Source organism: Mrakia frigida (genome assembly GCF_051309035.1).
Source record: "Mrakia frigida strain ATCC 22029 unplaced genomic scaffold BDY24scaffold_9, whole genome shotgun sequence".
NCBI lineage: Eukaryota > Fungi > Basidiomycota > Tremellomycetes > Cystofilobasidiales > Mrakiaceae > Mrakia > Mrakia frigida.
Window position 1 is genome coordinate 312,703 of NW_027481272.1, and position 24,731 is coordinate 337,433.

General features: G+C 55.1%; 9 protein-coding genes across 9 annotated transcripts; 4 read left to right on the forward strand and 5 right to left on the reverse strand.

The window, feature by feature from the left end:
• Window positions 1–966: 966 nt before the first annotated feature.
• Window positions 967–2,302, reverse strand: BDY24DRAFT_413737 (haloacid dehalogenase superfamily protein; the record flags this gene model as incomplete). Its single annotated transcript, XM_076643214.1, has 5 exons — window positions 967–1,079; window positions 1,222–1,492; window positions 1,661–1,891; window positions 2,064–2,174; window positions 2,264–2,302. The coding sequence occupies 5 exons, from the start codon at window positions 2,300–2,302 to the stop codon at window positions 967–969; spliced, it is 765 nt and encodes a 254-aa protein (XP_076498217.1).
• Window positions 2,303–2,832: 530 nt separating this feature from the next.
• On the reverse strand, window positions 2,833–4,081 carry RIB7 (2,5-diamino-6-(ribosylamino)-4(3H)-pyrimidinone 5'-phosphate reductase; the record flags this gene model as incomplete). The annotated part of the gene is made up of 5 exons (XM_076643215.1): window positions 2,833–2,937; window positions 3,058–3,239; window positions 3,324–3,557; window positions 3,660–3,730; window positions 3,879–4,081. The coding sequence occupies 5 exons, from the start codon at window positions 4,079–4,081 to the stop codon at window positions 2,833–2,835; spliced, it is 795 nt and encodes a 264-aa protein (XP_076498218.1).
• A 106-nt stretch (window positions 4,082–4,187) lies between these two features.
• Window positions 4,188–5,287, forward strand: BDY24DRAFT_413739 (concanavalin A-like lectin/glucanase domain-containing protein; the record flags this gene model as incomplete). Its single annotated transcript, XM_076643216.1, has 10 exons — window positions 4,188–4,193; window positions 4,240–4,289; window positions 4,350–4,397; window positions 4,466–4,486; window positions 4,563–4,619; window positions 4,686–4,775; window positions 4,859–4,923; window positions 5,000–5,067; window positions 5,154–5,188; window positions 5,263–5,287. The coding sequence occupies 10 exons, from the start codon at window positions 4,188–4,190 to the stop codon at window positions 5,285–5,287; spliced, it is 465 nt and encodes a 154-aa protein (XP_076498219.1).
• A 47-nt stretch (window positions 5,288–5,334) lies between these two features.
• On the reverse strand, window positions 5,335–8,438 carry BDY24DRAFT_383571 (uncharacterized protein). The gene is made up of 11 exons (XM_076639685.1): window positions 8,139–8,438; window positions 7,937–8,041; window positions 7,751–7,832; window positions 7,644–7,657; window positions 7,476–7,539; window positions 7,342–7,389; window positions 6,457–7,262; window positions 6,216–6,359; window positions 5,964–6,126; window positions 5,689–5,859; window positions 5,335–5,583 (listed from the first exon to the last, which is right to left on the reverse strand). The coding sequence occupies exons 1-11, from the start codon at window positions 8,410–8,412 to the stop codon at window positions 5,493–5,495; spliced, it is 1,962 nt and encodes a 653-aa protein (XP_076498220.1). The 5' UTR covers window positions 8,413–8,438; the 3' UTR covers window positions 5,335–5,492.
• A 73-nt stretch (window positions 8,439–8,511) lies between these two features.
• On the forward strand, window positions 8,512–9,865 carry URA3 (orotidine-5'-phosphate decarboxylase). The gene is made up of 3 exons (XM_076639686.1): window positions 8,512–8,767; window positions 8,992–9,103; window positions 9,232–9,865. Exons 1-3 carry the CDS (start codon window positions 8,567–8,569, stop codon window positions 9,753–9,755), a joined length of 837 nt encoding a protein of 278 aa, XP_076498221.1. The 5' UTR covers window positions 8,512–8,566; the 3' UTR covers window positions 9,756–9,865.
• A 2,848-nt stretch (window positions 9,866–12,713) lies between these two features.
• Window positions 12,714–15,239, forward strand: BDY24DRAFT_432086 (kinase-like domain-containing protein; the record flags this gene model as incomplete). The annotated part of the gene is made up of 8 exons (XM_076644079.1): window positions 12,714–12,784; window positions 12,877–12,955; window positions 13,029–13,119; window positions 13,215–13,351; window positions 13,435–13,673; window positions 13,774–13,974; window positions 14,069–14,197; window positions 14,305–15,239. Coding segments are annotated over 8 exons (1,686 nt in total), but the record flags the coding sequence as incomplete, so codon positions are not given.
• Window positions 15,240–15,279: 40 nt separating this feature from the next.
• Window positions 15,280–17,034, reverse strand: BDY24DRAFT_383578 (uncharacterized protein). Its single transcript, XM_076639687.1, has 3 exons — window positions 16,770–17,034; window positions 16,036–16,372; window positions 15,280–15,925 (listed from the first exon to the last, which is right to left on the reverse strand). The coding sequence occupies exons 1-3, from the start codon at window positions 16,978–16,980 to the stop codon at window positions 15,646–15,648; spliced, it is 828 nt and encodes a 275-aa protein (XP_076498223.1). The 5' UTR covers window positions 16,981–17,034; the 3' UTR covers window positions 15,280–15,645.
• Window positions 16,885–21,156, forward strand: BDY24DRAFT_383588 (fungal specific transcription factor domain-containing protein). The gene is made up of 15 exons (XM_076639688.1): window positions 16,885–17,194; window positions 17,269–18,166; window positions 18,297–18,552; window positions 18,642–18,669; window positions 18,782–18,867; window positions 18,961–19,184; window positions 19,298–19,374; window positions 19,550–19,790; window positions 19,872–19,985; window positions 20,079–20,088; window positions 20,161–20,238; window positions 20,315–20,372; window positions 20,470–20,675; window positions 20,783–20,844; window positions 20,933–21,156. Exons 1-15 carry the CDS (start codon window positions 17,149–17,151, stop codon window positions 21,021–21,023), a joined length of 2,475 nt encoding a protein of 824 aa, XP_076498224.1. The 5' UTR covers window positions 16,885–17,148; the 3' UTR covers window positions 21,024–21,156.
• Window positions 21,157–22,725: 1,569 nt separating this feature from the next.
• On the reverse strand, window positions 22,726–24,057 carry BDY24DRAFT_383595 (uncharacterized protein). Its single transcript, XM_076639689.1, has 2 exons — window positions 23,950–24,057; window positions 22,726–23,866 (listed from the first exon to the last, which is right to left on the reverse strand). Exons 1-2 carry the CDS (start codon window positions 24,002–24,004, stop codon window positions 23,022–23,024), a joined length of 900 nt encoding a protein of 299 aa, XP_076498225.1. The 5' UTR covers window positions 24,005–24,057; the 3' UTR covers window positions 22,726–23,021.
• Window positions 24,058–24,731: the final 674 nt, after the last annotated feature.

A 24,731-nucleotide genomic window follows, 5' to 3' on the forward strand; every position in this document is an offset into this window, starting at 1 on the left:
CTCTCTCAACGCAGGCGAACGACGATAACCCCTCAAAGTGCTCAGATACTTACCGCCAGCTCTGAAACTCACCGCCCCGAATCCGAGAAGGAGCGCTGACTTTCTCCCCGACCTCGACCTCAGTTTCAATCACGACGTGTCTCGCCTGTCGGCCGTCTTCTTCGTTCAAAGCTTAGACGCGGTAGTGCAGACTTCACAGTAGCTTTTCACTCTAGTAAATGTTCAACTTATTCATTCAACGACCTCACCGCCGAAGAAAAGGGAGTTGGTACGAGGAATCGAGGTGAGGGAATGCTCGTTGTCGGTCAGCCAGCTTTCATACGTCCCCTTCCTTTGAGATCTGGGCTAGTATCAACACAAGTTCAAGCAAAACTCGGTTCACGTAAGTCTGAACGAGAGCTGAGCTCTTGAAAGCCCATCTCGTGAGAGTTTTGAACGAGTGAAGACGCGTCGACGGCTTTCGTCTTTTGTTTCTGACTCGCTCGCTTGCGCCGACTCACGTATCGCTGATGGTCGAGTAACAATGGATAACAGAACGAATTCATATCATAGCTATTTGATCATACCTCGAAGATAGATCTCTCTGCTTTGAGCGAAGAGCGATCCTGTGAAGAGGAAGATCCGTTGCTCGACGCGTTCAGCCCATCTTTCTTCTCCCCTCACTTGATGGAGGGAACTAAGCAGAATGACTGACAGGCTGCAGCCTACAAACTAAGCTATAAGCTGTCGGAAAGTCAGCCTGCATGTCCTAAAAGGACGCAACGAGCAGCTCAGAGTTGGTCAACTCATTCGAAGACAAACTCCTCCTCAGGCTCCTTACTCTCTCTCCCACCGAGCCCACGTTCCTTTCGTCCTCAGAAGAACCGAATAACTTACATATCCATATCACTCTACCACTCAAGATATTGCCCTTCCTCCTTCCTTCCCCTCCTCCCCTCCCCTTCCTCGACTCGACGCGTCGACATCTCAAAGTCCCCACTTCTCCAAATCGAACTCGAGAAGACTCGAAAACACCTCCTTCGCTCCGAGGGTAGAGTTGGGGTGCAACGCTTTCAGCTCAGGATCTGGGACCCATACGACTGCGAGGGAAGCAAAGGGGAAAGGTTGTTCAGCTCGCGTCTTTCTCTCCTCTCCTTTCCTTTCCTCTCTTCGAACGCTCCTCCATACCTCCTGCACCCCTCAAACCGCTCAAAGAAAAGATAGAGAATGAAGGTCACTAACCGTTCATCCCAGCCCTCACCCCAGCCTCAACCCCCAATTTCGCATCCTCGAACACCAGCCCTCTCGACCTCAACCTCCTCTCCTCCTCGTTCGCTGGTTCCTCGTCCACCCCGACGGGGATTCCTAGTGCTCGAGCAGCGGAGAGGAAGATGTGAGGGTTGGGTTTTCCTGGTGTTGGACCTGAGGTGGGTGAGAGGGGACGGACGGGTGGGGAAGAGGAGGTGAGGAGACAGTCGGCTGGGAAGAGGGAGAAGAGGTGGGGGAGATGGGCCTGCACGTGGATGAGAAGAGCGGCAAGGATAAATGGGAGTCAGCAAGGAGAGGAGAGTGCGATGGTATACGTGTGCGCGTTTAGATTGAAGCTCCTGGTTTCGAGCCGATAGAGCAAGAGCAAAGAACGAGCTCGACAACGACGACAAGCTTTGAGACTCAGACTCACCGTCTTCATCTCAAACGACTCCTTCGAGCTTCCCGTAGCCAAAGCGATCTTGACTCCTCGTTCCTTCAACGTCCTGACCAGCTCGAGAGCTCCAGGAAGAGGTAGCACCGCTCGGAAAGCAGCGTCCTGAAGAGCTGTTCGTTCGAGGAGGTACATCTCTGGCGTGTAGTCTGAAGGGATCGAGCCGGGAGGGAAGGAGGACCAGAGGTGAGCGGCGGCGAGGAGAGGAGGCTGAGCGAGAACGAAAAACGAGAGCGAGAGCGAGTCGGAAAGGGGGAAAGGGTCAGGAAGGCGGTAAGAGATAGTAGGAAAAAAGACGGGAGGGAGGGAAGGAGCAGCGAGCTCACGAGCTCAGCTCCTCTTCAGCCCTCCCTCCCTTTGACTCGTCTCCTTTTCGACTCACTTTGCCCATCAACCCAGACTTGATCTCCCAAGTGACCTCGAGTCCAAATCGAGTGAAGATCTCTTGAGTAGCGATCGTGTAGATCACTTCCGTATCGAGGAGGAGACCATCCTGCGAGAACGAGAAGGAGAGGTCGAGTCAATCGTCGATTCCCTTCCCTTCCCCTTCCTCCCCTCCTTCCAATGAGTGAGAAGGCTCACCATGTCAAAGACTACATAGTCGATTTCAGTAGAAGCCATGGCGGAGAGAAGAAGGGGGGAGAGGTGGGGTCGTTGGTGAAGGTTGAGAGAGAGAAAAGGAAGGAGAGGAAGCGAGAAAAGCGTGAGCTCGTTCGTCGGCGGAGATGGGCGAGGCGAGATCCGGCTCTTCTTGCTCTCCTTGAGCAGATGTTCTCTTGCTTTTCGTCTAGTAGAGACAGGGCCTCAGGATATCACGCAAGCTCCTCGTCGATGCCAGTTCAGCGTTTTCCTTCTCTCCAAAATCCTGCTCACAAAACGCGTCGCGTCGAGTCGATTCGATCCCATTCCCTTCCCTTCCTCTATCTACCTCTTCTCTTGAGTGTCGAGGTCAGATCGTATCGACGTCCTTCAGATCTGCTCAGGGGCAGGAGGACACAAGCTCAGCACGAAGCTTCCTCGAATTCTCTTCTCGCTCGTTCGTTTCTCTCTTCTCTGCTCTCCTCTCCTCTCCCTCGTCTCGTCGAGAAAAAAAAGGCAACGTACTCTACTATATCTCCCACTTAAACCCATCCCCATCCCCCCCAAGAACTCTAACTGAACCTCTCCCTGTGCCGAATCTTGCACACCAACACGGTGTCCTTCCCAAACTGAGCCGTCGTCTCGTGCACGATCTCGGGGAGGGACTCTCCTTTCCTCTGCTCGTTTGTCGTTGCGTTGGAAAAAAACAAGAAGGAGGTCAGGAACGGTTCTTCGTTCTTGTTCTCTTTTCGCGGACTAGATACGCAGGAAGTAGGAGTAAAGGGAATCAGACTCACAGCAACCGCGACTCCGACTCCTTCCTCCCCAACCAGGACGGGTGCGATGGTGATGATGACGAGGTCGACGACGTTCTTGGGGCAGGTGAGGAAGGAGGAGATGACTCTGGATCCTCCTTCGACCATGAGATGGGTGATGGACGTGGTGAACCGTTCGAGGAGCGGGAGGAGGTCGAAGATGCCTGGCACGAGCGAAGGTCGTCCAAGTTCAGCCTCGTTAAAGCCCTCCCTTCTCCTCCCTCGCAGCGAGAGAGATATTCACTCACCGGTTCCCTTGGTACTAAAGATCAAAATCCTACACCCAGCTTCCTCAACTTCGATCCTCCTGTCCATCCTGCACATGCCAGGATCGCAGACGACCCAGGGTCGTTTGCCCGTTCCGTTCTTGTAGTTGGTTAAGAGGCGAGAGGTGAGTGGGAACCGGCAGCGGGCGTCGAGGATGATAGGAGTGGGTTGAGGGTGAGGACGGGAAGGGTTGGAGGGTGGAGGGAGGTCGCGAGCTTTTGAAAGAAGGAAGGAAGGGAGGGAGGGAGGGAGGAGAGGTGTTGAGCTCGGTGCGTGCGGGAAGGAGAGAGAGAGACGGAGAGAGCAAGAGGACGAACCTGTTAAGAGAGGATCATCGTTAATGAGCGTGTCGATTCCGATAAGGATACCGTTGTGCATTGTACGAAGTCTTCATCATCAAGAAACGAAAACGATTGAAAGAGAGGTTCAGCTCGTGTCCATCTCCTTCCCTCCCTCTCCCTCTCTCCTTCCCTCCCTCCCCTTCTCCAACCTCCTCCTCTTTCTCTCTCTCTCCTCTCCCACTCCACTCCACTCACCTATGCGTCATCTCCCTACTCTCCTTCCCACTCAACATCAACTGCTTCCCCTCCTTCCCTGCGATCTTGCCATCCAACGACTGAGCGTACGTCAGAGTCACAAACGGACGATGCGAGTAAGGCTTCTTTGCAGCGATTAACGGACGGAGGAAGGTTTCCGTCGAGTCGAGGATGGGATCTGTTGGGAGGGCGTAGTTGGACATTGGAGGGGTTGGAAGGGAGGGTGGTGGTGGTTGGAGGGGAGGAGAGGAGGGAGGAGGAGCTGAGCTTCAAAGTTGGGACCGGGTGGGTCGGTCGGTCGTCTTGGTGATGGTTGTTTCGAGAGAAAACTTTCCGAAATCTTCGAAACCTCTCTCTCCAGCAGACTCTCGGAAAGAAGCTTTCTGCCATTACCAGCGTGCCTGCTTCATGGTACGGTGGCTAGTTCTCGTCCGGCTTGAACTCGACGTCGACTGACACGTCTCGAAACAGGTCTTGGACTTATACTTCGGCCTCTTCGGATCTCGTAGCGGACGTCTCGTGAGATCGTTTTTCCTCTCTTCAAGTTCGTCTTTCTCGTCGTGCTGATCTTTATCTGGCACCCACAGCTACGATCTCTGGCTCGGAACGTGAGCAACATCGTGCTTGCCTTTTCCTCTTGTCTTTCACGCCTGCTGATACTCCGTCTAATTTCTGTTCCGTCAGCGACTTGATTTCCAAGAGCAAGTTTGAGATCATGATTTGGCTTTCTGCTCGAGGAGGGTGAGTCCGAGATCACCCTCAATTCCGGCTCGTTCTAGTTGACCTTTTCGCTCCCTTCTTCGCCAGTGCTCTCCCCGCCGGAAGCAAGATCTCAACCGTCAGCATAGGAGGCTACTCCTGGTCTCTCTACCAGGGTGTTGTCGACACCTGGACCGTGTGAGTTCGAGCTCGAGAACGAGAACGAAACGACAACCTACTCGAGCGACTGACAACGCGGCTTTTCTTTGCGATGTTCTCAGCTACTCTTTCGTCACCAACAGTGGCGAGATCACCAACTTCAAGAACGACTTGAAGCTCTTTATCAGTCAGTTCGCTTCCTTCTCGTCATCCTCAACCGCACCCGAGACGCTGACTCCTGACTTCGACGCGTCTCGGCTCAGCTTACCTCACCACCAACAAGGGTGTATCGACCTCCCTCCTTCTGACTGGAGTCCAAGCTGGGACTGAGGTACGCACGTCTTGCCTAGCCCCTTTACTTCTTCTCGAAGAGGTCGACCTGACGTTTGACGTTCCCTGGTCGTTTTTGGCTCTCAGCCCTTCTCCGGTTCAGCGACTCTCACTACTACCTCGTTCGTCTCATGCAGTGGCTTCTCTTTCTCCTCTTCCCCTCGAGCTCATTCCGGACCTTTTTCATTTCCGGCAGGTTCCGAGCGGCCATCGCTGCCTAAACAACCTCTCGTCTCTCCTCGATCCGCTCGGTCAACCTGCCCTCTCTCCCTCTTTCCTTTTGGGGTTGGATTCACCGCGACCCATACCTGCTCCCACACTCTTTCTAAATCGCTTCTTTGGCCAGCAAGATACCATGCTCCACTCTCTTTCAACCTCTATCCGAACAAACGACGAGTCGCGTTGACTGCTCGAGAGAAAGATCCATCAATCCCACACGAGCTTCCCCTTCTTGGCGACGACTGACTTCGATGCCGGCGGAAGAGTCGGAGGTGGTGATGGCGGAGTGGGGGGTGTTCTGAGTGAGAGAGAGGAAAAGGAAGTAAAACAAGGAAGGAAACGAAAGTAAGCGCTCGTCAGGGACGAAGATTCGAGGGCTAGGAAGCAGAGAAATGTGACGAACGAGTCTTCTTCCGGTTTTGGTAGGTCGAGTGGTGTTGACGAAGGTGTTGATGCTGGTGGTGTTGTACTGGCGGTTGCGGTTGGCGTTGGAGTTGGTGAGGAAGAAGATGGGTCGGAGCTTTCGCTTGTGCTGGGAGGGGTTGGTGGCGAAGATGACGAGGAGCCCAGATACCTGTGAAGAGGACACGAGCAGAGAGAAGGAGGTAGAGCATCAACAGGGAGGCTCGTCAGTGAAGGAGGAATCGAACTCCCATCGAAGGAGGAGGGAGGACTCACGCTTCGTCGTCGTCTTCGAGCAGATCCGGTCGTTCCTCTGACATCTGAAGGAATGCCATGAGACCTCGAAGCTGGAAAGCTAAATGAGAATCAGAGTGACCCTCTGCAGGTATCGGGGGGAGGTTGCTGAGGGCGATGGGTTTAGAGGAAGGGGTTGAAGGGGCTGAGGGCGAAAGCAGCCGAGAACCGAGAACAAAGAGTCAGAACGAAAGCTACTACGACAACTGAAGAATAGATGAGAGAAGGACGTACTTGGCCCCGTTGGTTTGGGGATCGCAGGAGAGGTAGACGAAGTCGAAATCGAAGTCTCCGCCGACGAGGTGGCCGTAGGAAAGAATGAAGATCTGGAGCTGATGAAACGGAAAGGTGGTGCTGGTAATGACGGCGACGACACGGCTAAGGAAGAAAAGTCAAAGGAGGGAAAGGAAATGAGGGAGGTTGAATTCTCGACGCGTCGACTCTCTTTTCAGAACAAGGAAGAGATAGCACGAACCTGGTTTCCCCTTCGTTACTGTAGCATCCACAGACTCTTCCATCCCATCCCTGGGATCCAAACCGGCAACGTATCCACCATCACCTTCCTTCACCAGCCAACCCTTCTTCAACGCGTCTTTCCACGCTCTCGCCAACGCGCCCGGTTCGCTGCTTGATGCCTCAGGGAAGTAAGCCGATACCATGAGCGCTACTGGAAAGTGGTCGAATTGAGGGATGACGAGCAGACCCTTCGAGATCCTGTAGAGAGCCTCCGAGAGGGATCGAACCTCGGTTGGGATGGTGGACGATCCCGACGACGTTGAAGGTGAAGGCTGACCGGGGAATCGCCATTGATGACATGTCTCGACGAGCAAGTTGATGTCCTTGAAGGCCGAATCGACGAGGACTTGGGGCACCAGAGCTAGGAGGAGGCTCCGGATGATGGTACGATCGGGAACGTGAGTTGAATCCGAAGGGGCCTTGGAGGAGGAATGGTGGGAGAGTTTGGAGAGGTTGGAGAGAGCGTCGACGACACTGTCAAAGGCTTTGAAATCGGCCGGTGTAGGGTTTTTTTTCTTGGACTTGGAGGGTTTGGATTTGATGGGCTGGGGAGGTAGAGGAGTGACGACGGGGAGTGTCGAAGAGGAAGAGGACGAGGACGACTTTGCGATTTTTGAAACGGGGGAGGAGGAGAGTAGAGAAGGAGGGGAGGTTTCCGTAACGTTCCATCGAGTGAGAAACTCCTTTACGTCGATGAAGATTCCTGCTCCTGCCAGTGGAGTGGCTGCGAGACCGAGATCCGAGACGACGACGACGGGGAAGCCGCTGTTTTGCGTTATCGAAGAAGAGACGAGCAGTGAGCAGAGGTCGAGGAACTAGTATGGATGGCTTCGCAGGTACGTACCGAGCTCCCACAGAGTTGAGGACCTCAGAGTAGATAAGCTCTCGAGTGCTGGAGAGGAGAGGGGAGGGAGGAGAGAAGGTTAGGACGCGTTCGTACGACGAGACCTCTACCCCGAGGGAAGGAGATGGACTCACAAGATAACAATCGTCGCACCAGGATTGTCGATAGCGAAGGTCCAGATGTCGGAGATGATCATTTCTGTAGTGTCGTGAAGGAGGAGAGCGAGAGGAAGTCAGAACGCGTTCCAAGTCGAGGCATGAGAGATCCGGCCTGAGTTTGTTTAGATAAGCAACGAGACGTACGAGAAGCGGCACTCCTGAGGTAGTTCCGAGCAATTACAGAGGCGGTAACGTCAGCAATTGGTGGGGAGCCAGGCAAAAGGGAGTGGGAAGGGAGACGTCGAGCTCACGCTTTGCCAGAGACGACTGAACCGAAGGATCGGATTTCGATGGCCGCGTTGACGAATCCTACGACGTTCTTGGCATCGGGAACTGGAGAGGAGCGGGTAGAGAGTGATCCATGGATGTTTCAGCGGCGACGTTGAAGGGAGCTTTGAGCTCGGAGGGAGGAAAGGAGACGGCAGAAACGAGCTCACGGCAGTACATCCTTGTAGAGGAGATGGCTCTTCCATAGAGTAGACCGAACTCGCGTAGAGCTCTTGATAGCAGAGATGGCGATAAGTTTTCCTTTCCGAAGAAGTCTAGCGAAGGCAAGAGGAAGGGTAGGGAAGGAGGAGGGATTTGTTGAGCTCGACGCAAAAGAGAAAGGGAGAGAGAGACTTGAAGGCAACCACGTACCGTGGTCTAGAATGATGAGAACCTTGTCTTTACTGGGATATGCAGGTGGTGGTTGACCGGGACGAGTACCAGGTGAGGGTATCGAAGCAAGGGTAGACGGTGGTGTTGAGGAAGGGGAGGAGGAGGAGGAGCGTCGAGGGAAGGAGGAAGACGGCGTCTTGTCCTCTGGGAGTCGAGGATGCTGAGCTTGAACGAAGTAAGCTCTAGCTGGAGCGTTGCCCTTGAGGGCTGATATCCGACCTAGACTGCGACCAGCAAGAGATCGAGGGAGCATGGGTGATGTTTGAGGGCCAAAGAAAGATCAAAGGAGGAGAGCTCGACTTCGTTTCGTTTTCAACTTCGTTCCTCCCTCTCTTCTTTCTTCTTCCGACCACGACAATCCACTCAAAACAGATTCCCCTCCTTTTCTCTTCTCTTCCCTCTCCACCATGTCCTCTCCTTCCTCCAAAGCCACCACCTCGAAAACGTACGGAGAGCGAGTCGCCTCGCACTCGAACCAAGCCGCTAAGGACCTCCTCCTCACCATGGAGAGGAAGAAGACCAACCTCTGCGTCAGCGTGGACGTTACTACCAAAGAGGAACTTCTCAAGATCGTAGAGGCCGTAGGAGAGAGCTGTTGTTGCGTCAAGGTCAGTTTTCATTCTTGTTCCACGTGTAGAGGGAAGGGGAAGACGCGGAGGAGGGACGTGTTGAGCTCTGCTCGTTTTCGTCCCTCCCTTCGTCCTGCCGTCCTTCCTTCCGCTCTCCTCTCGCTTTCTTGTGACGCTTCGGGTCCACAGCAGGTTTCCTTACGATCTCCTTGAGCACTCTAGCTGACTCGAGTCCTTCTTTCTCTACGGCTTCCTCCGTCCAGACCCACTGCGACATCATCTCCGATTTCGACCAGGACCTCGTCGACAGGCTCGTCGCTCTCAGCAAGTCTCTCGACTTCCAGATCTTCGAGGACAGAAAGTTCGCTGATATCGGTTAGTAGTTTAATCTCTACTCGCGTCCACAGCGAGAACGCTCTCTCTGCGAATCTCCGAAGAAGACAAAATCGGGCAAGTCGCTGATCCCTTTCTCCTCTCCTCCATTCCTCTTTTTTCTCCCTCAGGCAACACCGTCTCCCTTCAATATTCCTCTGGAGTCCACCGCATCGCCTCCTGGTCCCACCTCACCAACGCTCACGCTCTTCCAGGGGACGGTATCGTCACCGGTCTCTCCACCGTCGGACTTCCTCTCTCTCGAGGTCTCCTCCTCCTCGCCGAAATGTCCTCTGCAGGATCCCTCGCCACCGGAGCCTACACCATCGAAACCGTTCAGATGGCTCGACGACACCCGGAGTTCGTCGTTGGATTCATCGCTCAGCAGAGGGTTGAGCGGCTCGCTCCTCCTCCTTCGTCCGGCGAGGAGGAGGATTTCCTGGTGTTGACGCCTGGAGTTGGACTTGTTAGCAAAGGGGACAAGATGGGTCAGCAGTACAGGACTCCTAGGCAGGTGGTGTTTGAGAGTGGGTGCGATGTGATCATCGTTGGAAGAGGGATCTACGGAGGAAGTGGGGTGGAGGAGTGGAAGAGCGAGGCGGATCGATACAGGGTCGAGGGATGGAAGGCTTACGAGGAAAGGTTGTTGGTTTGAATGATTCTAATCGATGGTCTATTATAGACTTTGCTTATTTATTATATAGTCTTCGACTTCTTGGTTTGGAAGGAGGGAGGGAGGAAGAGGAGGAGGGGAAGTCGCGTCGAGCTCTCTTTCAACTCGAGCTCAACCGCTGTCTCCTTGCATTTTTATCGTCGGCTGATCTCGCAGCAGGCTATATTCCCCTCTTCTCTTTGGTCTCTCTGATTATCCTCACCTCCGCCCAGGAAGGAGACGTGGCGGCGAGAGTCTTTTTCGAAAAGCCAGTCGAGGCGTCGACTCGTCGAGCGATCTCGCTGCTCCTCCTTCCTTGCCTTTCAACGACGACCTCGCCTCACCTTCCTTCCTCTGATCCCCCTCCTTTTTGCCCAACTCAACCCCTCGATCCAACGGAACCCTCAACTATTGATCTGGGAGTCCCTCTCGTTCCAAAATGCCTTCGATGGATGTCGAGGAAGGTGAGATTGAAGACGGAGAAGAGGTCGTGAGTTCTCCTTCCCTCCCTTCGCCCTTTCCTCTCTCTTCCTGCCTTCGAACAGCTTGCTTGGAGTGCTGCAGGATGCTCTTTGGACATCGAAGGCTTCGCTTTGCTTCCTAGCACGTTCTTCTTCCCTCGAAGACAGGAGGAGAGGAGTTCAGCTTCCCCTTCCCTTCTCTCCTTCTCAACCTCGAGCTGACCCTCCTCCTCCTTCCCTTCTCCTTCAACGATAACAACAGTCTCAACACTACACTCAACCGCCTCTTCCCCCTCCACCACCACCCCCATCTTCCCAAGGATTCAGCATCAGAGGTGCAGCAAATCGAGCCGTGCTCCCTCCTTCACCCTCCGTCAACTTGAGCTCGAGCTCGACCTCCTCCTTCCTCCCTCCCTCCCATTTCGTTCCTCAAAGGAAAACTCCCAGCCAACCTACCACAGTGTCTTCTCACCAAAAGAAGTCCTCCCTCTCTTCCGCCTTCCCCGGAATGCAACCCATCAGCAAACCACCCACTCATTTCACCCACAAGCCCTCCTCCTCCAACCCACCTCCCCCTCCTCCTTCATCCGACGCTCGTCCACCCAATCTCGCTCTTCCCCTCAAACCTACTTCTCGACCTCTACCTCCGATTATCCAGTCCGAATCCACCATGTTCGACAACAAAGGCTTCCGAATCCACGACCGAAAGCTCCCACCGACCTCCTCCTCCTCCTCGTCGTCGTCGTCGTTCCCTACACCCGTCCCAACTTCCTCTTCCACACCAGCACCAACTCTTCTGGATCGAATGGCACCAGCATCAGGCCCTTCTCTCCCTCTCCCTCGACGTCCTTCGGCAGGATCCGAGGATGGGAATCGAGGGCTCAGAGCAAGGGAGCAGTTCAACGGAGGAGGAGCTGGTGGTGGTTCGAGAAGGGAGGAACGAGGACGATCACGATCCAGCGAGAGGAACGATCAGCCTTCCGGAGGGAGGGAATGGGATGCCGGCAAGCTTCCGACGGACGATTCGAGGGACGGAGGAGGTCGCCGTCCGTACGGTTCTCCCTCCAGAGACGAACGAGGAGGAGGAGGCAGAAAATCGGATTGGCATCCGCTGAGCTTGGAACGAGACGAGCCGGAGCGAGACGGAGGAGGACGTCGAGAACCAGAAGGACGTCGGGACGGAGGATACGATCGCTATCAGCCCAACGGAGACTCCCGAGGAGACGGATGGAGACGAGGAGGAGGAGGAGGAGATCGACGTCAAGACCATCGCTCGTACGGATCTTCCAACGGCTACCCGCCTCGTCAGGACAACTACAACGGTTCTTCCTCCTCGTATCGACCTTCTCAACCCTGGAACTCAAACTCTCGATCGACCACAGACAGGTGGAGGCCAGGGGATTCGGACGAGGAGCCTCGCTTCAGCTCCCGAGAAGGAGGAGGACGCGACGCTCAGGACCACCGTCGACCTCGAGAGGATCGTCCAATCGACCGAGACGAGCCGCCTAGCTCCAGCTCAAGGAGGAAGGACGACGATCGAGAAGACCGAGAAGGAGCCAAGTCCGAGTCGAAGTCGACGAAGGAGGACGAGGAGCGAGACGAGCCTCGAGAGCACAGGTCTTCGAAGGGAAGGAGGTCCTCGAAGTCGCACCGGGATGATGTCGAGGAGTCGAGCTCGCATCGTGAGAAGAGGAGGAAGACCGGGGAGGAAGGAAGCGGAGAGGAGGAGAAGGAGCACAAGAAGAGTGACCGAAGGAGCTCGACGTCGAAGGGACACCATCGTCATTCGTCGAGTTCGACGCACCACTCCAGCCATCGAGACGACAAGGGACGGCCTCGAACTCGATCACCCTCTCCATCCCAAGATCATCCTCTCGAGCCCTCTCAAAGGGCGTCGGTTCGACATCGTTCCCGCTCTCGTTCTCGCTCTCGCTCTCGCTCTCCTTCGCCCAAAGCTCGCCGACGTTCTCGCTCTCCTCGATCCACGGAGCCTCGTTCGGAGATCGAACCCTCGACGACCAGACGCTGGTCTCGTCTTTCACCGGAACCGAAGAAGCCCTCGTCCCCGAGTCGAGACCTGGCGAGGAACGGATCCGTCGGACCAAGAACGCCTCCCTTCCCTCCTCCTCCCCTACCATCCCACCTTCCTTCATCTCAACCAGCACCTCCAGCAGGGACACCTCCACCTCCTCCACCTCCAGACAACGCCCCTCCTCCTCCACCTCCTCCTCCTCCGAAGGACGAGCCCGTCCTCCCCTCGTCCTCCTTCGTCGCCTCGGACGTGAAACCGTCGGAGCACAAGCTCGTCTCGCCAACCATCGAGCCAATCCCCATCAAGATCCCTTCGTCCGCACCCAAAGCTCCCAGACCTCGGCCCTTAGCAGTCACCAAAATCGCCGAACAAGAAGGAGGAGGAGGATCTCGATCTTCGTCGCGTCCTGGAAGTCCTCGAAGGAAGCCACTCGTAAGGACGCCAGCTCAGGAGGCTTTAGCCTTCGACAAGGAGTTTGTGGGAACGAGTGATCCTTCGAAGTATCCGATTGCTGGGAAGCTTGGAGAGGGAACGTTTGGGTGAGCTGCTCTTGCTTCGTTTTGGTCGTTCTCTTCCTCGTCGGAACTGACCTTCCTCGTTTTTTTTTTTTTTTTTCGCCGTCCTTCTTTAGTGAGGTCCACAAGTCTACTACTGCTGATGGCCGAGTCGTTGCTCTCAAGAGGATTCTGGTGCATTCGGAAAACGACGGAGTGAGTTTCCACGCGTCTTCCTTCTTCTCCTTTCGTTGACTTCCTCTGACCCGCTCTCTCGTCCATCGCTCAGGTCCCCATCACCACTCTTCGAGAGATCAAGCTCCTCAAGCTTCTCAGCCATCCCAACGTCGTTCCAGTGATCGATATGATCCTCGCTCGAGGTACGCTCTTCGTCTCTGTTCCGAAGTGGGGAGACAAGACGCTGACTTTTCGTTTCCTCTTTCCTCCCCAGGCGACGAGTCGACTCATCATCGAGGAAAGATCTTCATGGTCTTCCCCTTCGCCGATCACGATCTCGCTGGACTACTCGAAAACCCCGACGTCTCTTGGGACCAGAAGCTCATCAAGCTCTACGCTCAGCAGCTTCTCCAAGGAACCAACTACCTCCATATCGTTCGTTTCGTTTCGTCTTCCTCTCGTCCTCTCGTTCTTCGTTCGAGTCGCTGACTCTCCTTCGGCCTTCTCACTCCATCTAGAACAAGATCCTTCATCGAGATATGAAGACGGCCAATCTCCTCATCAACAACAAGGGAGTCCTCCAGATCGCAGATTTCGGACTCGCTCGAACGTTCAGCGCTGGAGGAGATCGAGGAGGTTCGGCTGACCCTGGGGGACCGGAGTACACGAACATGGTTGTTACGAGATGGTACCGACCTCCGGAGTTGCTGCTTGGGTTGAAGAAGTACGGTCCTAGTATCGATATGTGGGGAGTTGGGTGAGTCGCGTCTCTCTCTTCTCCTCGTCTTTCTTCCTCGTTCTCGTTCTCGTTCTCGTTCTCGTTCTTCTTGCTCGAGGCTAATCCTTTTTTCTTCCAGATGTGTGATCGCCGAGATGTTCAGTCGTCGACCCATCCTGCAAGGGAACTCGGACCCAGAGCAGCTCGCAAAGATCTGGGAGCTCTGCGGTTCACCGACGGACAGCAACTTCCCGAACTGGAACCAGTGGGGAGGCTGCGAGGGCTCGTTCTGTCTTCCTTCTTACCCCAAGGAACGCCATGTTGTCGACGAGTTCAGTCGGTGAGTCACTTCGACTCGACTCTTCGTTCGCTGTTCGACGCGTTCGACGAAGACTGACCGACCATCCATCTTTCTTTTTCACTGCTCCTTCCAGTAACGGATCTGATTTCGCCGATCTCATGGACAAACTTCTCACTCTAAATCCGGCCAAGAGGATGTCGGCTCGAGAGGCTCTGGAACACAAGTGGTTCTGGTCGGTTCCGCTTCCGATGAACCCTGATGAGTTCGTTCTTCCTTTCCTTCCTTTCCCTCTCCTCCTTCGCACTCTGCTCCCCGTCTCGTTTCTTCTTCGTTCTGACCACCTCTCCCTTCCTTCCCGTTCCCTTTCAGTCTTCCCGAATGGAGCTCTTCCCACGAGTTCACTCGAAAGAAGAAACCCGTCGCCCTCCCACCTCCTCCACCACCTCCACCTCCTCCAACCAACGTCGGCTACCCTTCCTACCCACCTCCAGGATTTGGAGCAGTCCCTCCCGTCTTCGCTCCTTACGGCCAACAGCAGCAGCAGCAGCAGCAAGGATTCCCTCCTCCTCATCACCAGCAGCAACAACAGCAAGGCTACCACGTCCAACCCAACCAATCCTTCCGCCCTCCTCTTCCTCCCGTCTTCAACCAACAGAACCCGTACGGAGCTCCTCCTCAGCAGCAGCAGCAGCCCATCTACGGTCAACCCAACCAACAGATGTACGGTCACCCCTCCTTCCCTCATCAACAGCAACAGCAACAACAGCCGAATCGAAACTACCCTCCTCAGGGTCAGAACAACTTCCGACCTCCTCCCGGTCCTCCTCCTCCTTCAGCTCCCAACCCTTACGGATCCAACAATCCACGAGGACCTCGAGCACCAGTCCATCAAGCTTCGACCCTCTCGAAACCAGTCTCGAACTTCTCCGGGTTCCTCAAGAAGTCGACCAACGCGTCGGGGGCGGGAGGAGTGGCCGTTCGACCTGCGATGGGTGGAGGAGTGCCGAGAGCTGGTGCTGGGGCGAGACCTGGGTTCCCTCCGAGACCGCCGAATCCTTCTGGGGGAGCGAGTGGGAGTGGTGGGGACGGGGGGTTGAATTATGGCTAGGCGTGTGAGAGAGGGTGTTGGGTTTTGGACGATGGCGAGGCGATCGCGAGGCGAGAGTTGGTGGGAACGAGACGAGTATATCTATAGTAGGCACTGTAGTTTAGCATGATTTCGATCTTCAGTTTCCTTTCGAGTTCGAGTTGAGCACTCTCTTGGGAGAAGGAGAGGGAAGGACCTGTTTGAGGAAGAAAGGAAGAGATGACCGAGGCGAGCTGAAGTCTTTGATTGCTTTTCCCCCTCGGACTCTGCGAGAGCATCCGAACTCCGTTCCTCATATATTCGACGACGAGCGAGCAGTCAAGGGAAGCGAGCAAAGCCGAGCCGAGCCAGGTCGAACTGAAGGGGAACGAGAGCAAAAGTCGGAGAGTCGGACGCGTCGTTCGGGTCCTTTCACTTTCTCGGTTACCGAAAAGTCGAAGAGAAAAACTTCCCCTCCTTCATGACCTTGTCTCAGCCAAGACTCTTCTTCACATCGTTCGACTCGAACAGCTTCCGGAGCCAAAATTTGACTCGATATCCCCCGGTTTCGCCTTCAAGGAACAGCTCTCCCTCCAACTTCCACCCCACCACCATCACGAGCTTCTCCCCTCCCCTTCCCTCCTTCACTTCCCTTTCTCATCGTCGATACCCCTTGGAAGCAACCAAGAGTCTCGGACTCGGATAAGATAGGCAAACGACCATGTCGGTGAGTTCACGAGCTGCGAGGTCGGATGTTTAGAACGGGAGGGAGGGAGGAAGCAAGAAGGAAGGAACGAGGGAGGGAAGGTCGAGGTTTCCCCGAGTGGGTTGAAGGATGTTGGCTTTCGATGCTCTCGATCTTCGCTTTGCAACAGAGCGCAGAGTGGAAGCGAGAGATAAGATAGAAGAGCACGGGGTCGCAGGGTGGGTTTGGCCGGTCGTCGGTGGGTCGGAGGTATATGAATCAGCGAGGGAGGGAGGAGAGGAGGGGGAAACGAGCGAGAGCTGACCTTTCGGTTGTTGTTCTTCTACAGACGACGGATGTCAAACCCATTATCCCACCACCACCACCACCACCACCACCAGCAGCAGCAGCAGCAGGAGCAGACTCTTCCGCTCCCGAACCGACCGATCTCGTCAAAGTAAAGCATCGAGAAGCTTGTACTTCGTGTCGACAAACGAAGGTCGGTCTCGTTCGTTCCTCTTGTTCTCTCTCTCTTCTCGCTGACTTTGCTTCGTTTTCTAGGTCAAATGTCGCACAGTATCGGAAACGAGTCTGCCCGGAGACGTCTGTGCTCGATGCACTCGGCTCAAGATCCCTTGTATCTACGCTCAGGCGAAGAGAGGGAGGAAGGCAGGGGTCAGGAAAGTGTGAGCTCGTCTTCCTTCTTTCGTTTCTTTGGTTTGCTTCCGAGAGGGCACGAGGAGGAGGATTTATAGAGCAGAGGAGCAGGGAGGAGGAGAGAAGAGAGGTGAAAAAGAGGTCTTCATCTTGGAAGACCTAGGAGAGGTCAAACAGAAGGAGGAGGAGGAACGAGGGGAGGAGGAGAGAGATCCAATGCTCGGAACCTTAGAAGGCCGAGTCAACAAATGTTTTTCTCGCTTGTTCGCTGTCTTCTCGTTGTAGCAGGGAAGTCAGCGGCGGATTCTCGTAGGAGAAGGTTTTCATTTCGATGTTCGACAAGGAGGATCGAGCCGAGAGAGATCGAGACTCGGAGGGAAGGGAGCTTGGAAACTGATCGTCCGTCTTCTCTTTTCTTCCTGACAGACCTGCTGGACCCCCGGCAGCAGATACGAGCTCTACAACGACGACTACATCCTCCTCGTCCTACTCTCCCAACAAGGTTCAACGAAGATCGCCTTCTCATCAATCTCCTCAGACGGATTACAACAAGAACCAGCCTGAATCTCAACCCCAATCTTCTCAGCTTCGTCGACCTTCGCCTCCTCCACCTCCTCCTCCTCCTCCTCCAACCCATCAACAACACAACTCGTTCCCTTTCCACTCGTTCGAACAACCGGCTCCTCCTCCTCTCACCAACTCGTTCTTCAGTGGAGGTCATCCGAGGGACGCGAGTTCGAACGGGCAGAACCAGCCGTCGTCGTCGCGTCTCGACTCGAATGGGAATAGCATCGGAGGAGGAGGGATGAACGGGAGTTTGTTTCCTCAGTGGTCTCACGAGGGTACGGAGAGTGAGTTCTATACATTATTGTCCGTTTTCGAGAGCTGCACGAACGAATCCTGACGACTCTCTCCCCGCGGTCAGATCATCCTCGCTCCCAGCCCCAACCCAACCACCCACGCTACCTCCCTTCACCCATCCCTCAGTTCCCCTCTCCTTACGACCAGAACAACCAATCTTCGAGCTCCTCCTCCTCCAACCCTTACTACACTCCCTTCCCTCCGCCCTTCCAGGTCTCCTCTCCTCACCCGCGTCGTCCCTCGGAAACTCAGTTCCACAGCTCCTTCCAAAACAACAACAACAACGGGATCCCACGATCTTCCCACCCTTCTTCAGCAAGCCATAGTCCTTACCTCCCTCCGCCGAATCTCACAGCGTCTTACGCTCCCGCTCCGTCCTCGATGTCCAGCAACGTCACGCAGATCCAGCCCATCCCGATTCGACTCTCCGGACCCAACAGCAATGCGACTCATCAGTCTCCAGCTTCACCTTCGAACTCGGCCTCCTCCTCTTCTCACCAACAGCAACAACAGCGCAACGTCCTCAACTCGCAACATCAAGAATCTTTCCTTCGAGACACTCTCCCTGCTCCTCCTCCTCCTCTCCCCCCCTTCGACCATCCCTCAGTCGCTTCAAGCTCAACAACCACCTCCTCCTCGATTTCACACTCCTCTTCGACGTCAACCAACCGACGCGCCAACGCTCCATCGATGCTCTCCATCCGAGGTTTGCTCTCCGAAGTGGACGAGGAATCGCCCAAATCGAGAGTCGCCGAGCCGGCTCCGAGTTTGAGTGTGGCGGAGGTGCTGGAGAGAAAGGCGGTGATTGATCCGGAGGGGAAGGTGGTTAGGCCTGAGGGAGGACCGGTGGAAGCTGGGACGGGATTGAATCGTGCGCTGGAGAGAGGGACGAGAGGGAGGTGGGAGGATCCGTTGGGACTTGGGTTGGTTAGTGAGGAGGATGTGAGGGAACTGTTTGAATGGTGAGTTTTTTTTCCCTTGGAGGGCTAGTTTAGGGAGGAAGGGAACGATGGGAGGGAGGGAGAGACGGGAAACGAGGAAGGACGCGTCGTTCGAAAGCTGACCTTCCTTTCCTCCCTTCCCAACCGCCAGCTTCCACACCCGGCTCAACGTCTTCATCGACATCCTCGACGTACGCCTACACACTCCACTCTACACTCGTTCCACCTCCGCCATTCTCTTCACCGCCATCCTCACCGTCGCTTCCAAGATCGCTCGTCCAGCTCTGTACCCCACCCTCCTAGCCTTGTCGAACCAGCAACTCGGGAGAGCATTCGAGCAGGGGATTTGCGAGATTGGGCTGGTGCAGAGTTTGAGCATCTTGAGCTTTTGGAAGGAGAGTAGCGAGGTGAGTGGGCTTTTGAATCGAGTTCTCCACGCGTTCGAACAATTGACTGCTGACGCGTTTTCGCCTTTTTGATCTTGGACGGGACACAGAGAGGATCCTGGCGACGAGTTGGATACGGTTCGTTGCACCTCTCCTTTTCTACGAGGCTCCTCGAACGAAGCACCAGAACTGACGCGTTTCTCCCTTTTGTTGTCTCCCTTTTGTTGTCGTTTTCGTCCCGCTCTTGCAGGCATCCGCCTAGCCTTCGAACTCGACCTTCATCTCGAGCACAAACGACCCTTACCCGACGATGAACTGGACGCGTTGAAAGTCTTGGTACGTCTTTTTCGCCTTCCCTGTCTCAGAGTCTCACTTCGACGCGTCTGACTTTCCGACCTAAACCGACTCTCTTCCCTTCTCCTGTTACAGGACCGCGAACGAACCTGGTTCCAACTCATCTGCTTTGATCGAACCCTCTCGGAGCAGCATAATCGTCCTCTCATGATCCAACCGGAGTGGGTCTGGGATCTCGAACGGTGGGCGACGGTGGATCATCCAAGTCTCTACTGCCTGTCGGACACGATGCTCGCTTCGAGCTTGTCGATGATGAAGGTGTTGGATCTGAGTAAGACTATCAGGAATAGTGAGGACGAGTGAGTTGTTTGATCTGTATTCGATCTGGAGGAGAGACGGAGGGACGCGTCGACTTTGAACGAAACCGAAGAGGACTGACTCTTCCTCTTTCTTTCTGGTTCACTCACCGCAGCTCGACTCGTACCATGCTCATGAACATGGTCAAGTCGGATCTAGCGAAACACAAGGAGAAATGGACGGGACCGAACGGTTGGTCCTTTCTTGCCTCTCTTCCTTCCTTTCCCTCCCTCTCTCTTCCCTCTCTCTTCCCTCTCTCTTCCCCCTCTACCCCATTATCCTCCACTCTTCCTCCCCTTCACACCCAATTCTCTTCCTTCCTTCCTTCCCATCCCTCGAAGCGCAAGAGCCTGACGTCGCTTCCAAGCTCCTTGTTTACCCCTCCCAACAGCGAAATACCAACTCCACCCGTCCTGCCTCACCATGATCCGATTCTACGATCGCCTCTTCACCCACGAGGTCGATGTCCTTCAACTCTCGGTCGTGTCGAACCCGCCGTTGCCCGTCAGCAGCATTCAGCAGAATCACGAGAGGAGGAGTTCGGTGGGGAGTCAGTTCTCTGGGTTTGCGACGAGCTCGCCGGGGAGTGAACAGGTGGTGGCTTTCTCGTGAGTGGCTTTTGAGCTCCTTCTTGAGAGGAGAAGTGGGACGGAGAAGGTGTCGCTGACTTCATTTCGTTCGTCTCTCAGAAACTGCATCTCGTCGGCCCTCTCGGTTCTTCGCTACCTCGTCTCGGACCTCCCTTCGTTCTTGATCTACTCTCAGGATGCAGTGACGTTTGGATCGGCTAGTACTGCTCTTTGGTGAGTACCTTCACCAGCTTTCTTCGAGGCGACAAGGAAACGAGAAACGAATGATCTGACTGTTCCCGACGCGTCTCTTTCTTTCCCTCGCAGGCTCGTCAAGGTTCGTCTCTCTCCCTTCAACCTAACCTGCGTCTTTTCTCGTACTTATCTTCTTCGACACTCCGGATTGCAGAACATCAACCGAATGCCTCCTCTAGCAGCCGAAGCAGTCTACTCGGTTCTTCGAGAGGCGGCAGCAGTTTGTCGTTCGGTTCGTTCCTCTTTTCGTCTCCTCTTCTTCGCCCGCCTTACTCTCGCTGACTCGACGCTCTCCTTTTCTCTTACAGGTCACGAAGGATCCAAAAGACTCCTCAGCCTATCAAGCTCGTTTCTTCCAATCCCTCGGTTCGTCCCTTCTCTCTCTCTCTCTTCCTTCGCTTCCTCCCCTTCGTCCCTTCTCCATCTCACCCTTCCTTCCCTCTTTCCTTCGCTCTTCGCTCAGTCCACGTCGCCGCAGCCTCCCGTCCCCCAACACGTCCTTCCTCGCACGGAAACACCCCTCCTCTCGCCGCTCGACCTCTCCCTTCCACGTCGGATGCGAACGTAGGTCAACTGTTCGATATCGCTGAGGCCAACGGACCTGCTGGAGTGGATCTGATGGCGCTGGATCAGCAGTTGGATGGAGAGGGAGGTTCGGGCTGGCCTTTTGTGAGTTCGGGACTCTTGATTGTTTGAAAGGGATAAAAGGATGGGAGAGACGCGTCGAATCGAACACGAAACTGATTCGCTTCGCTTCGCTCTTTGGATTCATGCAGGCCGATCTGAGTCAAGATCCAAACGCATCGATAGACGAGATGTTTGCTGATCTTACGGCTTGGTGAGTGTTTCGTTTTGTGTTTCGTCTCGAACACCTTCATCGACTCGACTCTGACCTTTCGTTTCTCCGTTTCGATTCGTCCTCGCAGGTTCCCATCGAGTCACGGAGAGTCTCTCGCTGCTACGTCGGGTTGGGGAATGGCTTCTTTTGGAGACTGGTCGCATGTTGGGGAGGTTTGACAAGGGAGCGAGACGCGTTTTTTTTTTCGGGTGTGGCGGACGAAAAAGAGCTCGGGGTCGAGCTCATCTTCTGTACTCTAGTTTCAGTTCAGCTTCAGGTTACTTCGATCTATATTTTTTTTGCCTTTTTCGATCTCTTCCTACGTCTTCGTTCGAACTGGGGTCCGAGGAAGGCAAGGTGCGAGGGCTCGTCGCGTCCAGTCTTTCCTTTCCGCTCCTCTTCTTTCCATTCTCCCTTTCCACCGCATCACAAACACAAACAAGGGGGTCCAAGAAAAAGAAGCGCATCATCGTTGTATGTTAGAGATCGTAGCAAACCGTTAGAACTGAAGAAAAGAGTGGAGATGGAGAGACGGGGGCGGGCAAGCAAAAGCGACGGATCAAAAAGAACGCGAGTGAAGAGAAGCCCAAGAAAGGAACGATCGAGATATAGAGCCGAGAAAAGGGAATCAAGAAAAGACAAGGAGATGGGCACAATGGGGAACTGAGAAAGGGTAAAGCGTGAGGGTGCGAATGAGAGAACGAGAGACGAGAAACGAGAAACGAGAGCAAAGAGTCCTTCGAGAAACTATGTAGAGTACGAAACAATGAGGCCCAAGATCGAGAGAGGAGTGGGAGTGGGGTAGGGTAGGATGGGGTAGAAATAAAGACAGGTGGTGGTGGTGGTAGTAGTGAGGGATAAAGAGGTGAGGAGAGGGTGGTTGTAGCAAAAAAGCAGAACACGAGTCGAGTCGAGAAGGAGAGCAAAGTACCCAAGATAAAGGAACGAGAGAGAGAGAAAGACTACACAATCGTATATCGTTAAGGAAAAAAGGGGACAGGGGACGAGAGAAGGAGGCAAAATCAAAGCGAGGAAAGAGAGAAAGGAACGCGTCGACCGACGACGCAAGCAGACACGCCGAGAAGAAGATATCTAACCGAAAGAGCGAGAGAGAGAAAGAGACCGAGAACCATCTTCGAAATCTACTTCCAACCCAACCAACCACCCAACCCATCGTCTAAACCGTCAACAAACAATGCAAGAAAGGAAAGGAGCGTCGCCTCAGGCTCTCTCCCACTCCGATGCTCCTCCAGCCTCTCCCATCGAGACGTCCTGCATCCCTCCGGTGTTGGCAGCGTAGTAGTTCCTCTCCCTCGAGGCAGAGTAAGCTCCTCCTCCTCCTCCTCTCGAGGCTCCTCCGCTCGACGACCTCGACCTCGACGTGGGATCGATCGACGTCTGATCTCCGAGAGGGAATCCGAACGAAGTCGACGACGAAGGCAAGCCTGATCCCGAAGGTCCTCCTCCTCCTCCTCCTCCCGAGCTGCCGTAGCTGTAAGGTGGGAGCGCCGAGGAGTTGGTTCCGTCGTAGGGTTGGAGGTATCCTTCGTAGGAGGGCATGAGCGCGTTGGAGGGAGAGGAGGAGGGAGCCGAGTAGGAGGGTTGACCTCCTGGGAGGTAGGATTTCTTGCCGTAGTCGACCCTGGCGGCTTCGAAAGGAGCGATGGAAGGGAGGAGATGATCGTCTGGTCGAGCGAGACCGTTGCCGTTGGTCGAGGGGAAGGCGTAGTTGTCGAAGTAAGGGATGGAAGCGGGAGGAGGAGGGAGAGGAGAGTAGGCCAACGCGTGTCGAGGTTGACCGTTGTACCTCGAGGATCCGGCTCCGTTGACTCCGTCTCCGAAGGAGAGCTGCCTCGACGATGAAGAGTAAGAGTGAGGAGGCCCGTAAGGCGACTCTCCGTCGTTCGAGTATCGTCGACCGTCCCAGTCAGGAACTCCGATCTGAAGATCCGAGGGGAGGAGGGAAGCGGGAGTGGTGGGAGAGAAGGCGCCGTTGTTCGAGTAGGGAGAGTGGTTCCCGTTGGGCGAGTCTCCTGGTCCTCCTCCCGTGAACAAAGGTCCTCCATCGACGACGAAATGGTGAGGCTGCTGTCCAGGAGACGATCGGAAGTAGTTCTGCTCGTTCCCAAGCTGTTGAGGGTTGATCGTCGATCCTCCGTTCCCGTTCATCGACGAGCTCATCGTCCTCGAGCGAGGTCGATTCCCTTGGATGTGCTGCTGGCCGTTCGAAGGTCTCGACGACGGCGCTGCGTAGGATCCCATCCTCTGAACCGGGATCGCTCCATTGTTGAACGACGAGGGAGGAGGGTTTCCGTACGAGAGAGGTCGTCCTTTGGGCTTGGGTCGATCGTAAGGGGTTCGAGCTCGAGTTGGGCTGTGGAGAGGGATTTCTGGAGTGGGAGGGAGAGAGCCGTTTCTTCCTCTTCCGTTCGAGTTGCTGCTGGTGGACTCGACCGACATCGGATCTCCAGGAGAGGGAGGTTCGGCTTTGAGCTTCTTGGTTGCTGACTTCTTCCCTCCCGACGTCGCCGCTTTGACGTTGATCTTGACCTTGAGTTTGGCGCTGTTCTTCTTCTCGCTCCACGAGACGGAGAGTTCCTTGAGCTCCTTGATCCCTTCGGCGTAGACGTCGGCTCCGACGAAGACTGAGTTGAGCTTGTGAAGGAGATTCTTGGCTTCGACGACGAGTTGATCTGAGGGTGAAGAGAAGGAAGAGAGAGAGTCAGTCCTCGACGCGTCGAAACGAACAAGACGGAAAGGAGACGTGACTCACCGATTCTCTCCCCTGGAAGCTCGACTTGAGGACCTCCGGGAGTGTTGGATCGAATTCGAGCGTGAATGAGAGGAAGAGAGGTCGAGAAGATGGTGTAAACCGAGAGAGCGAGGTAGATCGACGTCGGGACGAGAGCTCGAGAGGGAGCGTTGGTGAGGGTGTCGACGACGAGTTCGAGCGAGGGTCCGAGAGGAGAGGGAGCTCGATCCCAGGTCGTCTTGGGTCCTTGTCGAGGAAGTTGAACTCGTCCTGAGAGAGAGCAGAGTTGAGAGGAAGAAGAGGAATCAGCGAGGAAACAAAAGGTCAAAAGACGAAGAGAGATAAAGACTCACGAATGAGCAACCCAACCTCAGCGAACAGATCTCCCAGACTCAACCTCAACACCATCACCGAATCCTGCTTCGCCTCCTCCCTGACTTCGAACCCATCTACCCTCCCTCTCATCCCCTCCAACCTCGTCTCGAACCCCTCGATCTTGCTGTTCAAGTCGTTCCTCCACTCGAGCGTCTTCCAATCCTCGGACCTGTCCCTCGCTTCCGGGTAGAGATCTCGAACGACGTCCGTCGCAAGAAGGTTGGCTTCGCAGAGGAGGACGAATCCGGCTGCGAGAGTAGGAGAGGGAGGAGAGCCGACGTTGGGTTCGGTTTGAGCGACGAAGAAGGCTTGCCAGGCGTCGGTGTCGGGATCGAGAGGTTCGGGGAGCATGGTGTGGGTTGGGCTGAGGTTGAAGTTGGGTTGGAGGGAGAGCATTCGGCTGAGGATCGAGTCGAGGTTGAAAACGCACCTGAGAAAGAAGGGAAAGCGAAAGAGATGTCAGAGACGGGTCGACGCGTCGTCCGATCGGAAGTGGATTCGACTCACCAGAAGACCCTCCTTCGAATCTGAGCGTCCGGCCCTTGACCACACTTGCTCGGGTTGTAGAGCTCTCTCTCCTTGACCAAGTCGACGGCGATGGAGGTGAGGTTCCAGGCGGCTCCGAGGGCGTTGAGTCCAGCAAGATGACTTGCGAGAAGAGTGATGGTTTGGACTGAAGACGACAGGGAAAAGGCTCGAAGGTCAGGACGCGTCGAGAACGAAGTCAAGGAAGGACTCACTCTTCCAAAGCTGAGGGAGA